The sequence below is a fragment of the Populus alba genome, chromosome 15 (genome assembly GCF_005239225.2).
Source record: "Populus alba chromosome 15, ASM523922v2, whole genome shotgun sequence".
Lineage (NCBI taxonomy): Eukaryota > Viridiplantae > Streptophyta > Magnoliopsida > Malpighiales > Salicaceae > Populus > Populus alba.
The window spans coordinates 14,287,702-14,302,745 of record NC_133298.1 but is presented as its reverse complement, the minus strand read 5'-3'; the positions used below and the strand labels follow the sequence as shown (position 1 = coordinate 14,302,745).

Sequence of the window (15,044 nt, the reverse complement as noted above, 5' to 3'; positions counted from 1 at the left end):
AAGGCGAAAGGAATTTTTCTGTGAAAAAACCCGCCCCCTAAAGAAAACTTACGCTATTCTGCTTGAGTGCTATTGTTTCGGGCGAAGATCAGTGAACACGCTCCTCGCTGGGAAACTGGGAAAATTCCTCCCTTCGACCTTTGCTTTCCTGCCCTCTGCTTCTTCTTCTTTCGTCGTAGTTCGTCTTCCCTCTGGTTTCCCCTGTTTATGATCTCTCTCTCGCTGTAATTTCCCCCACTCCTTGTCTCCTTTCTTTATACTCACTGTTTTCATTTTCTTCGCAGCTTTTTAGATGATGCAAAGAGCTAAAGAGAGATGATGAATATATCGGCTTGCTGTGAATTGTTTTGATTGATTCTGGGCCTTTCTTGGTTTTGCAGGGCAACTGGAGGCACATGGCAGAGCTGAATCTTCTCGATGTTGCCTGTCATGTTTTCTTTTTCTCTGTGAATTTATGCTTTTTCCACTATGTATTTCTGCGTTTTCTCCCCCCGGTTTATACTGGGTTTCTTCCCTCTTGTTTCCGCCTCTCCGTTTATGCTCTGTTTTCTCTGCTTTTACCTTTTCTGTTCTTGGCTATGTTTTTGGTTTGATTTTCTGCAGGGATGACAGCAATGGTAGAACCGGTTCTCCTTTTTATTTCAGTCTTCTGCGTTCTAGGTTTCTGCTTTGCTTTCTGGGTTTATTCGTCTGGGTTTAACTTCTGTTCTGTCATGGCCCCCCCTCCCTGTGGGCTGCGATTCCCTCTCCTTTTATAAGGCCAAAATCAGTGGTAACAACCGGCCTCCTCAACGCCTTGTAACCGACCTTTTAAGCGCCTTCAATGATGAAGCTTAAACGTTGGCTGGAAACCGATGAAACGGAGGAAGAAGACAGTGAACAGTTTTGTCCAAGAAACGGCAACGTTTTCCCATTCAACTGCTATTTATGATTTGGTCCTTGAAGGTTTTGAAATTTTTGTAATCAAGCCCTTGGATATACTTTAATTGGACCCTGCATTTCAGCGCTTTTTTACAAAAACAATCCTTGGACTTTAACCTGATGTAATTCTGCCCCCCGATTAACCCCAAACTTTAGTAATTCTTCAATTAAGTCCCTGCTTTAATTAATTTAATTAAATCCAAGTCCAATTAAGCCTCAAAACTTATCAATTCTCCAATTAAAACCCTTAATTGAATTAATTAAATTAATTCCAAGCTTAATTAAGTCTCAAAACTTATTAATTCTCCAATTAAATCCTTGATTGGATGAATTAAATTAATTTCATGCTTAATTAAGTCTAAAAATTTATCAATTCTCCAATTAAACCCTTAATTGGATTAAATAAATTAATTCCAAGCTTAATTAGATTAATTCCAAAGTTTAATTTAAACCCCAAAACTTCCAATCATATTGCCCTTAACCCAAAATTTAATTCATTCTTCATTTATTTTCATTTTTACTTGTTTTCTTATCATCATTATTATTATTTTTTTCATCAATTTTTTTATCCTTTTCAATAAATAAAATAATAATAATAAATAATAATAATAATAATAATAATAATAATAATAATAATAATTAAAAATGGTCAAAAATTGGGTTATGACAATAACCATTTAAAAAAATTCGTGGTAACCCTTTAGCTATGTGTATTTGAATGTCGGTCATTATTATTTTGATTTGTAATTTTTGTCATTGACTTTTTTGTAAGTTTTTTATTTATTTTCAATTCCATCATTCAATCTAAATTTATCATGTTTTGTTTTTTAATTTTTATCATTGTTTTTTTTATTTCTTAATTTTTTTTTTCTTGTCCATTTTTTAAACTTTCAATTGTTTTCAATTACATCCTTTGATTAAAAAAAATTAAATTTGTTATTTTTTAATTTACCCCTCATTATTTGGTGGTTTCCTTCTTTTAATTAATTTTGAAATTGATTTTTCTTTTTAATCTAACCATTCAATCAAAATTATCCTTCCTCTTGTTTTTTTTTTTTCTAATTTAATCTTTTTTTAAAATTTTTATTTCTATTTTAAACATTTGTATAATTGAATCATTTTGTTTTCATTTCCATCCTTTAATATCTGATTTATTAAAAATTGAGCTTTTTGGTTTTTTAAGTTTAGTGCTTCTGATCAAATGACTCGAGTCACAAGTTTTATAAGCTAACATGGGTTAACATTGTTTTTTTTTTTACTTATTTTTCTTTTTCGATCTCATTACTTGACATTGATTTTTTTTACAAAATAAGTTTTGTAGTTTTTTTCGTTTTTTCTTATCCTAATGTCATGACCTAGCTCGAGGGTTTGGTAGTGTTAGTGGGCTCACATTTTTTTTGGCTTTTAATTACTTTTTCTTCTTTTGGATCCTTTTGTGTAGTTTAATTTTATTTTTTTAATTTCATCCTTCAACAATATTTGATTTATTAAGAATTAGGGCTTTCGTGGTTTATCCATATTTAGTGCTTCTTGGTCAAATGGCCTAGGTCACGAGTTTTATAAGCTAACGATTTTTTTTTTTTAAATTAGATTTTATGATTTTATTTATTTTTCTTTCTATCGGGTTTCCTGATCTCATAACCTGATCCGTGAGTTTGGCAAGTTGACCCAAGTGAGATCAAGCTTTTTTTTGGGTTATAATTGCTAATTTGTTTTTATCTTTTTGTATGATTGATTTTTTTTTTCAATTTCATTTATCAATATTTGATTAGTTGAATATTAGGCTTCGAATTTTTCAAATTTGGTGTTTTTGATCAAATGACTTAAGTCACGGTTAATAGGTTAACACGAGTTGTATAATTTCATGCGTTGCACTAACTACCTATACAAGTTTAAGTAGTTCTAATATCATAAGGATTCTTGTTGCAAAATGGCTTTATCATATCCCATTATTGTAGGGACAATAAAGATAAAATGAGCATATTATATACAAATAAAAAGGAAAATGTGTAGATATACATTCACAAATGCATAGGCTGTTATATGTTAGATCTGTTATAAAGCATCAAACCATAGAAGCAATTATGGTCAAATCCGAGGTCATAAAGTCCTAATCTTAAAAGAGTGTTTGATCATAAAATCTTAATTTTTTGGTTAACAATATGGGATATTCTTGGTCAAAATATGAGCAAATTGTAAGATAAAATGGTGGACTTTAACCTTATTAAATAAGAATAATTGTAAGGTATAAGTTGTTTTTTTTTTTTTTTTTTTTTTATGGAAGTTAGCATAGATGACTTGTTGCAAAAGAAAGTAAAGAAAATGGGAAAATGAGCATGGTCAAGAAATGAGAAAAATATATAGTTTAGACATCAGAGTTCTTGCTGGTGCTCTAAATTTTTCCTTCTAGTTTACTTATTGGAAAAAGTTTAGTTATAACAACCTCAATTTTTAAACTACATTTCATATGAATCATTAGTCATGAATAATAGGAAACCCTTTAATTGTTTTTTTTATTTTTTCAAATTCTCATAATGAATAAATCATGACGACATCTACCCTTATTTTAATTGTTTAATAATCTACTGGGATTTCTAGTAGAATCTCTAAAAAAAATAAAAATTGAACAATCTCAAGTATTGATATCAATAATCCACTCATAGTCAAAACAAATATTTATGATCCGACTATCTTAGACCTTTACCATTACATCACTAATTAAGAATATAATTCAATTAACTATAAGAGGTGTAGCTCAATTGGCCAGGCTCTAAATTTGCTCCCTAGAATCACCAGTTCGAGTCCCACAAACCCTAGGGCTACAAGAGGCTTACATGATCATTAACTTTAGGACCCGTGGAAGTAGTCAAGGTGCGCACAAGCTGACCCGGACACCCACGTTTCACAATTCATAAACAATCACAAAATGAATTATTTTACAACAATGACATAAACAAGAATATGAGAAACAAAATGAGTTGATTACTTTCATACTTAATTTAATAAACAAGAACAAGTATAATGTCAAATTACAAACCTAAAAAAAGATTAATAGTTAAGTTGCATACATCGTTTGTCTTAGTTTCATTTAAATAACAAGAATAGCCACAAAATTATATTACAATAGGAAATTCAGCCTATCTGTATTACACATAAAATAAATACTATAAATAATTCACTGTTCTGGACAAGTATGTGACAGACCTAAAGTAATAATACCTAGAGTTTGAGCACAAGTTGCTACTCCCTGCTATTATCTTATCCCTATAGTTGTTTCTATACCATTTAAGATACAATTATCATAAACATTTTAACCAATATTCTTAAACCTTAACAAGGTCTTTTTTATAACACTTAACGTATGCATTTTTCATTAAAGAATTTTTAATGTCTAAATAACTTAAAATTTTATCAAAAAATTCTAAATAATTTCCTCCTATAATCAATTATCAAACACATTAATTAATATAATTTCACAAAAAACATCAAAATAATTCGAAACATAACTCAAATACCTTGGTTATCTATGGTAACCCAAACATGGCATTTAAAAAGGACATGACTTTTCTTTTGAATTCCCCTTTTTAATTTTATTTAACCCTTTATAACCTGCTTCACTTAACACTTTCAGATTCAAATATCAAGGTACTAAATCCAATAAAAACACATCCTTTTCCATTCATCCTAGGTTGAAACCATCCCTTTAGAAACCAAAGGTTCCTTTTTTAACCCATACAATTTTCTTCATATGAAATACCATAACATATTATATAAGACAATTAAATAGAATTCCCACATCAATTTGAATTAAGCATCGAAACTCTCTTATTTTTCAACACTTGGCCAAAACTTCCATTAATGGGAGATATGAGCTTTCTTTATTTTTTTTAATTTTATATTATCCACTGGGTTGGAGCGGTAAACTAGCAAGTTACAACAGTAACTGAGTTGGAACAATGGTTCAACGAGTTGCAACAGTGAATTAGTGAGTTTGAGAACATTATATTCAAATATCTATAACTCTGTGTACATCTAAATTCAGCTCAGTCCTAATGGTGCAGCTATGGAACATCATATAATGCTCAACATATCCAACAATTAAATTACCCAATATAAAAAAATAACCAAACTGACCTGGAAAATAATGAGTTATTGTTCAGGAAGAATACGTTTATTTTGGGGTGTTTGTTTATAATCTCCATTAGTAAAAAAGAAAGAGTACACCTAGATGAACCTCCCTATGAAATCTTAAACAAATCCAATTATGGATGAAGGAGAGACAAGTCGATGATTGTGATTGACTCAAAGTGGTTTTGCCATAAAAATTATGCTTATCTTATCTCTAAAAAAAGAAGCTAAAAATCACAATCCCTATGATTAGATTATAGAGGGTGATGAGATGTAAACAATATCTAAAACTCAGTCTGATCAGATGGTGAACGACAAAGATATGGCGTCCAGAACGCTGACCCTCTTTTCTTTTCTCTCTAGCTTCTCTCTCTGTATTTTGAGTTGTTGGAATATTTGGCTAGTATATGAGGATAAGGGGCTATTTTTCTATTTACAAAAATGCCATTGCTTAGTCCATGTGTTTTGTTTTTTGTATTTTTATGCAATGCTCTTGTAAGGCCTTATTGAACTTTGATTGACTTAGAATTTGTATATGTTCCTCATTGAGGCTTATCACTTCTTTTACAACTCTTCCTCTAACAAATTTCTTAAAGTTTGCACATTTATCAGTAGTATAGCTTATAGTCATATGCCATTTACACAATTTTTCAGTATCTTATGATTTGTTTGATGCCGCGAATCTAAGTATTTGACCTGCTACCAAAGCATCAAACAACTCATTTACTGTAATAGTCGCAAAGGTAACACCCTGAGACAATAAAATATCATTAGAAATGATTAGTGTATTGATTGAAAGAAAAAGGTTCTCATCAATTCCTATTGTTTCATTTTTTTTTCAGGAAACTTAACATGTTTTATTTTTATCAAATCCTGAATTACATTTCTAAATATTACATAATTCTTTGTCGAATGGCCAATCACCCCATGTCATTTATAATAATTCTTCCCTTTGAATTCTTCATTAGTCACCTGTTTATATTTCCTTTAATTTTAATCCTTTTGTTTGCTAATAACCAACAAAAAATAATATCAACTAGATTTATGTCAAATGAATTATGCCTTTCTTCATTTGACCTCAAAGATCTTAGCTTTACTATTTTTTTTGTTAATGCATTGCAATCTATTAGTTCGCCATTTATAAACTCTACAACATCTATATTTATTGTTTTTTCGATAATAAGTTACATGAATTGGGACATTCTTCTCTATTTTCATTCTTAATAAAACTCTTGTACTGAGAAGCTTTTACCCCAAACTCATATATATATATATATATATATATATATATATATATATATATATATATATATATATCCTTAAACTGTATCCTTTTAAATTTCTCTCTCAATTCCCATTCCAGACCTTGTGCAATTGTTACAATTTCCTTTTCAAGAATCCTAGAACAACACTTTCCTCTAGCCTTTATAAATCTATCTAAATACTGATTCACAATCTTTCCAGGATATTGTTTCAATCTTACTAAATCTATCAACACAAACTCTGGTTTTGTCTTAGAAAAATGTTCTTAGAATATAGTTTGCATGTTATTCCAATTCTGAATAGAGTTTTTTGGTAAATTTATATACCAAGTGAATGCACTTCCTGTTAATAAAATTTGAAACAATATTAACTTTAAAAATTCAGAATCAATATCTTCTCTATATTTTCAGATGAATCTAGCTATATGTTCTCGAGCATGTATTAACCCTTGACCATTGAACAATGTAAAGTTTGGGAATGTAAAATTAGTGGGATAAAGGTGTATTCTATTTATATATTTGGATAAGGTCTTTCATAAGTTGGTCTATGGGTTTGTTGAACCTTTAGACTATAAGCTTGTTTAATAATGCGCCGATGTGTTTTTTTTTTTTTTTTTATCAATGATTCTATTAGTTTTCTCTTATCTTGACTCAAGACATGCATATGAATCTCCTATTAACATATATATATATATATATATATATATATATATGTCTCTCTATTTTTTCTTTTTTAACTCTATTTTCTGAAAAGTTGGTATTTCATGTTCTGTTTTCAACAAGAACATTAATTAACTCGTCTTTCTCTTATAAACTTTCTAGTAATTTTGATTTTTTTTAGTGCCATAATTCTAAAGAATTAATTTGACACTCCCACTATGGTCGCCAATTATTTGATATAGGCTTTTTTATGTCTACCTCAATTAAAAGGACTTTGTAAACTTAAGATTAGAGTAAGTTAACTGGTTTGATCTCTCGAGTTCTTAATTAACTATCTCTGGATATAGTTCTACATCTACTCACATAATTCTAAATTTGTATTACAAAGTTATACTAGATTAGAGTTTAAAGATAACTAGTTTGAATTCTAGAGTTCTCAATTAATTGGTTTTAACTCTGGATTTAGTTCTAGATCTACTCACGTCATTTCAAATCGATGTGTGTATTATCAGTTAATTGATGTCAGCTATTGATAAACTTCAATGCATAGTTTTAAAACTTGGCCTAGCCTGACGGGTTGACCCGAGACTGGAATTGGATCGGGTTTATGAAAAAATAGGGGTAGTTAAAAACCCGACAGGTTGATCCGATTAACCTGGCAAGACCCCGTCAAAAACCTGGTTGCAACCCATTACCTTTGTTTTTTTTTTTTTTTTACTAAAATGATGTTATTTTGATTTATAAAAAAATAGGGTTGACCTGGGTGACCCAGTCAAAACCCATGACCCAGGCCTTGGGCTGGATTTAAAAACACTGCTCCCATGTTTTAAGGTTCTCCACTAATTATTTGTCAATTGATGATAACCTCCCATCTTTCAGAGTTCTTTCCATGATCTCACGTCCACAAAAGTTATTGTTGCCCTTTAATTTTGTGACTTATTATACCTATTTATGTATAATTTCCTTCTTCATATTTATATGTTAACTCTTATCGTCTAAGTATTTTTTAATTATCCAATTATCAAATAGTTATCTTCTATCTTTTTTAAAAAAAAAAATTCTATTTCCATTCATCTATGAGAGGTACCAACTCTGTTGTTTCGTCACCTTCATAATAAATGAACTCCACCATATTGTCTTTTGTCACCAACCATGTATATATGATTATAAAATACATTGTCTCACAATTCATGTGATGTTCAATGAATAATGTAATTTTTTTTTTAATTTTACTCTCTCAACTTTAATTTTTTACAATTTAATTTGTTACATGTATTTGTGATATATTTCTTTTCTTTACATGTTTTTTTCAACCTTGTCATAACCCAAATTTTGAATAAATATTCAAAAATAAATATATTTGAGAATGAGGTTAAAACAACACAAATTCAAAGTTCATGGATGAAATTATCAGATTTGAGAGTAAATTGGTCAGAAATTGAAGAATTAATAAGTTTTGAAATTTAGTTAAAATTTGGATTAGTTTAATTAATGAAATTAAAAGAATTAATAAGTTTGTGGACTTAATTAAACTTTGATTTAATTAATTAAATAAATTCAGGGGCTTAATTGAAATTAATCCAAGGGTAAAATTAAAAAATTATTGATTAAGGGACCCAATTGATACATTTCAAACAGAAAGGGACCAATCCATAATCTGTCATTTTTTTCATGCCAAATGACGCCGTTTTGATCCCACTGTTCACCATCCCTTTCGCTTCGCACGGAGAAGACCGATTCAACAGGGAAAAATCCGGCAACTCAAGGCCACTACACCACGATCTCTTGCCCACGATCCCGCTCATGGATAGAACAGGGGAACTGGTTTCTGCATGCTCATTGGCTCTATAAAAGGCAGAGCAGAGGCAAAGAGGGGTGAAGGAAACCAGGACACGGACGAAGACAGGGGATTTTTGGGACCGAAAACTAGAGGAGAGAATTGGAGCAGAACCCATAGAAAAACCCAGAGAACAAAGGAACGGAGAAGAGGAACGAATAAAAGCAAGCGTGGGAAGAACTAAAAGGAGACGCAGGAGACAGACACAGGGACGAAGAACAGAGATGGAGAGAAACAAAACCAAGGGAAACAGAGAAACAGAGAAACAGAGAACAATAAAAAAGAAAGAAAACAAAAAGGGAAACAGAAGGTTATTGTCCAGCCAGCGCGCCTTTGCCATTACCATCGTCTTCGTCCCTTTCGTTTCCTGCACTAAGGTAAGCCTCGATCACTTTTTTCATTTTAATTCACTGCTACAGTAGCAGTGAATTATAATTCACTTACTATTGTAGCATTACGCGTGCCTGCCACCCAGTCAGGTCACTGGTCTACACCAGTGGCCCAATCGAGTCAGCTGGGTCCAGCCCAGCCCAGCCCAGCCCATGTGGACTGAACTAGGCCCAGCTCAAAAAATAAAAAATAAAAAAAACAGAAAAACAAAAGGCAGAAAAAAAAAAGTGTATGTATGAATAAAAATAATGTAAATTTATTGGTTTATTCATTGACGCTAGAGTCAGGAATAAAAAAACCAGTTTAAATTTATATTATTTTTATTCGTTGTATTTTATTTTATTTAGCTAAAAAAATAAAAAAAAAATATGTGCATGTGTAAAAATAAATATTTATTTATTTATTTATTCACTGGCGCTAGAGTAGGGAATAAAATTTATTTTATAGCTACGTAATATTTACCAATGCCAGAGTTGGAAATATTCGTAGTTGAATATTCATTAACGCCAGAGTCAAAAATATTATAAGCAAATTATTATAGTGTAAACTAATAAACATTTAGCATTTTAAGATAAAACCAACGATGCAGTCTACTTCAGGCAGAACGTTTAAGGGGCGATAATATCTTTCCTTTCACGTAACCAGTTCCGTATCATAGAATCTCTGTTGACCAGTTAAGGTTCCTAGTGACCATAATATTTGGTGGCGACTCCTTAAACAAGACCATTTCCCATTAAAAAATAAGATGCCAGAAATTTATTTTTTCTATATACTAATTTTTAGAGCCGCTGCGATGTCGGATGTGACAAACCTAAAAGAAAAACCAATCTCTTCAAGGTTTAATTTTAACTCTCCGCTTTGCTAACTCCCAGCATTAACCATTTTAAAACATCTTGATACCAAATTAAGGGTTTCTTAAGCTTAACCTTCATCTAATTTGTGAGTCCATCCAATACGAAGAGGAAGGTCAATCATTTTACTTAATTGCCGAAGGAAAACCTTTATATTGTTGGAATCTCAGCCCATATTGGTGAGAGTTGCTCATGATCACAAGTTATGCAACTGTTTGTGCATTTATTAACAAATTAAACACATTCATTAAACTCCATAAATCTTTTTAAAATAAATAATAATAATAATAATAATAATAATAATAAACATTAGAATTACATGCATAAAATCAAACCGGTAAACTAATTTAGCTAAATTGACATTTGAAAACTAAAAACTAAAATTGAGATATTAGAACTGACAATGAAGATCTAATGATCAATAATCTGTTACTATAGTTTAAATTTATGCAGGCTAGTTATTAAATTAATATTAAAAATAAAAGTAAGGGAAACTTTTATATATTTTTTAAATCTGTTACTATAGTTTAAATTTATAGGCTAGTTATCTAATGATCAATCATTGTAGATTCTTGATAGAAAATGTTGAATTTATTCAGGGTTGAATATGAGGTACCCCTATATACATAGGGTGTTAATTTATTCATTCTATTATTGAGATAATACATTTCACATGCTTATAATTCCTAGAGAACTAACCAAGCACGCAAGCATTTTCAATTTTGTTTGTATCCTTCACTTTTAAATATAAACTGATGTTAATATCAATGCATGTTAAACGTTTGTAAATATTACTTCTAAACTATAATGTTGTTTTGTCAAGTATTCATGCATTGCATGTATCATGTAATAAAAATTATCATCTAAAGGTTGTATGTCAACTGATAATTACCTTTTATTTTTCAGGGTTTTGTTCACGATCTCATGTCCATAATATACTTCTTATGTACACATTCTTTTATATATATATATATATATATGCAGTAACCATTATCTTCTATGTATCTATTAATTACTCAATTATCCAGGTAATTGTCTTCTAACTTTTTTTTTTTTTTTATCTATTTCCCATAAAAATTCATAGTATATCACACCGTATTTGCAGCTCATGTTGCAGCTTGTGACATAAACACTGTAATATATTTCCCATTCATCTGTGATTTTTCATCGCAGTCGGGTGCCAATTCTATTGTCTCACAATTCACGTGATGTTGACGAATAATACCATCTTTCCTTTAGTCTCCCAACCTTATTTTTTTACAATTTCATTGTTTTAAATAATTTTTTACCTAATAAACTACTAGGTTAAGATGATTTTTTAATATGGTATCAAAGCTTTAATGATCAAGCGGTCATGAGTTTGAATCTCATAATTTTTATTTATTTGATAAAAATTAAGCACAAAATAATGTAATTCTATGCAAGTTTCAAGTCCAAAAAACTTTCACTTGAGTAGGTGTGTTAGATAATAATATAAATTATATCTTGAAACCTCATCTAACAGTTTAAACTATTAGATAAAGATGGTTGTGTGACACCATTTTACTGAATTACGGAAGGAAAAGGTGTGAGTTGCTAAAGTTCTCCGTTATAAAATAAAGTTCCGACAACCAGTCAAAAATTCTTAACTATATTGACGATTCAAGGCTGCTGATGACTTCGTCGCATTTTTCATACGAAAAACGATCTGCCAATCAGGCAAATTGACTGTTGTTAAACGTCTTTGAAAAAATCTTAACTACTTATTTACTTTTACATGTTGGAAGAATGCTCACGCATTTAGTTTTTTGGGGTAACCTTGGATATTTTCCCTACCTGCTACTAATTTTCTCGGTTAATTTCGTCAACTTATATACACCGAGCTGAATTGGGATTGGTGTGTAGCTAGCGTGGGGTGGGAGGCTGAATTGATGACCATAGGGTTTTAATTTATTCATTCTACTCTATTATTAAGACAACGTCAAGGAACTGTACGACGTTCACATGCTTATAATTCTTAGTGAACTAACCAAGCACGCAAGCATTTTGAATATAAACGTGTCAATGTATGTTAAACGTTTGTAAATGTTACTTCTAAACAATAATGTTGTTTAGTCAAGTATTCTCTCACCTGAGGAAATCAACTTGTATTGTGCACCTTGCTTATAAATAAGAACTTGATTTTGCTGCAAAATTGTGCCCAAGTTGTCTCGTGAATATTATCAATATACATTCAATCGACAACTTTCCATTTCCTAGCTAGCAAAAGGTCTTCCTCTTCCTCCTCCTCTTCTTCTTCTTCATTTTTTTGCCCTCTCTTTTTGTTGACAAGTGTAACCTATGTTTGGTATCAAGAAATCGTTTACAATATTCTGTTAGATTTGCCTATTCAATCGAGTGCATTGCATTGAGAGAGAATTGTAAAATTTTCTGTATGTTATTATTCTTTTTATATTATCATTTTTTATGATTGAGTAGTGCTTCTTTAATATAAAAATGTTTATTTATTTATTTATTTTGATTTCGTGTAGGTATACAGACATGAGTAATCTGTCACATGAAGGAGCTATTAAAGGATCGAAGAAGCTTCTTGATAAGTAATGTTCTTTTTAATCATTTTAATTATGTTGGTTGAATTAAGAGTAAAAGTGTGTATAATCCTCGAGCAAAATTGGATTATAAGTCAGAAAGGTAAAAAGTAATTGAAACTGATTTGTTCAAGGACTGGTTGATCAAATAAACCTGCGAAGGGATTAATTATAATTTAACCAAAAGTTCAGGGAGCTAAGTTAATAAACACACGACTGCCAAAGTGTCATGTGTTTGTCTCGCTTGAAAAATGAACCGTAACCCTACCTGGTTTGGTTCTACACAAATATCTAATTAAATCTCCAATTTTGTTCAAAAACTGAAGATTGTCAATGGATTCAAGAGCTAAAACTTCTGCGAGGGTTATATATAATTATTATCTTGCTTGCAGTGAGAAGGATGACCAGTTGAACAAGGAGGTTGAGACAAGAACTGAGAAGGATGACTGTGATCCAGTTGGAAGAATTCTGGAGGGGTTCCATCGCTTCAAGACCACTAAATTTGAGTACGATAATGCAACTCAACCATAAGATCAATAGCTATATATATATGGTTTTATGATTATTAATTCCTTGGATATTTACTCTTGCAGCAAGTATCCAGAGTTGTACCGTGAACTTGCAGAAGGCCAGTCCCCCAAGGTAATGTTTAATTTCTCGGTGTATAATCACTAACTAAATCAAAAGATTATTAAGATAATTCCATGATGCAGTTTCTGGTTTTCGCATGCTCTGATTCCCGGGTTAGCCCTTCTCACGTCCTGGACTTCCAACCTGGTGAGGCCTTCATGGTCCGCAACATTGCTAACCTGGTTCCTGCATTTAACCAGGTCTCAAGAACTCAATGATGAAATCTTATTTCTGAGTAGTTAATCTACGTTTATTCTCAATGATTCATGCATGTATTATGTAACTGATATGGTGGTCCGGCACACAGTTGAGATACTCTGGAGTTGGAGCAACTATTGAATATGCTGTGGCGACTCTGGAGGTAAATTTACGTTCATCTTAAACTCCTGAACACTTTTTTTTTTCTTTCTTTATACATCAATTTTATTAGAGGAATTCCTGATTGCTAACTACAAGAGAGTTTGACAGGTAGAAAACATCTTGGTCATTGGGCATAGTCGCTGTGGTGGGATAGAGAGGCTTATGACTCTCCCGGAGGATGGTTCGACTGCTAAGTATGGCTTTCTTGCTTTTTTTTTCCTTAAAGAAAATGAGTTATGTGGAGAAGTGATGATTAATGATGGAAATTCAAATGAATTATTTCATGAATTTATGTGCAGTGACTTCGTAGATGATTGGGTCAAAATCGGTTTACCTGCCAAGGCCAAGGTCAAAGCTCAGTTTGGGCATCTTCCACTTCCTGAACAGATCCATAAATGTGAAAAGGTAATTATTATTGAAAACTTTGTGATCAATCAATGGCTGAAATGAAGCTGGTGATATTAATTTGTTTAGGTAACACTGTTATGCAGGAGGCCGTGAATTTATCACTGATAAACTTACAGACATACCCATATGTTCAAGAAAGGATGGCAGAGGGAGCTCTAGCACTGAGGGGTGGTTATTATGATTTTGTTGAAGGGTGTTTCCAGCTCTGGGAGGTCAAGTCCACCGTTACGCCGCCCATCTCCACGTGTTGCAAGTAGGTCAAGTCCATCGTTACGCCATCAAGATTCAAGATCCTCAACCACATAAAATCACAATATCTATGTTGTTTCCATCACCCTTTGATTTCCTTTAAGCATGTGGTGCTTGTCACTGTGTATCCAATAATGGGAGCTTGTGTTGCAGATTTGTCATCATGAATAATAATTTCAACAATGAATAAATAGTTGGTTTTGTCTGGTTGTTTTCATTGCACTTAAAAGATGTTGTTTCAGGGGAATTGAAGGACTTAGGTGAACATATCATTGCGAGGCTATATTTGATTTGATATATTATAATATCTAAATCAAAATATTATTGATAAAAATATAATAATTATAATGAAAATCTAGTTATAAAAAAATTAAGTTAAATTATTTATAATTTTTCTAATATTTAGAGATTCATAACATGTTGATAGAGATTATACTTAATTTTCAAATATATATCGCACCCGACATTGCGGCGGCCCACAAAAATATAATTCTCTTGATTTATTATGGAAAAAGAACAGATTTCTGGTATCCAGTTCTTTTAGGAAAAATATTTTGTTTAAGGAGTCGTCACCTAGTATTATGGTCACTAGGAACCCTAACTGGTCAACATAGATTTTATGGCTCGGGATTGGTTACGTAAAAGGGAAGATATTATCACCCCTTAAACGTTCTGCATGAGGCAGATTGCATTGCTGGTTTTGTCTTAAATTGCTAAATGTTTATTAATTTATGTTGTGATGATTTATTTATAATATTCATGACTCTGGCACCAGTGAATA

The 15,044-nt window shown here is 31.4% G+C and overlaps 1 protein-coding gene across 1 annotated transcript; it reads left to right on the top strand.

Moving 5' to 3' along the window:
* The first annotated feature begins 12,559 nt into the window (after positions 1–12,559).
* LOC118052001 (carbonic anhydrase 2) lies at positions 12,560–14,480 on the top strand. The gene is made up of 8 exons (XM_035062808.2): positions 12,560–12,625; positions 13,009–13,122; positions 13,210–13,258; positions 13,330–13,446; positions 13,554–13,607; positions 13,715–13,800; positions 13,906–14,011; positions 14,098–14,480. The coding sequence occupies exons 1-8, from the start codon at positions 12,570–12,572 to the stop codon at positions 14,269–14,271; spliced, it is 756 nt and encodes a 251-aa protein (XP_034918699.1). The 5' UTR covers positions 12,560–12,569; the 3' UTR covers positions 14,272–14,480.
* The last annotated feature ends 564 nt before the right edge of the window (positions 14,481–15,044 follow it).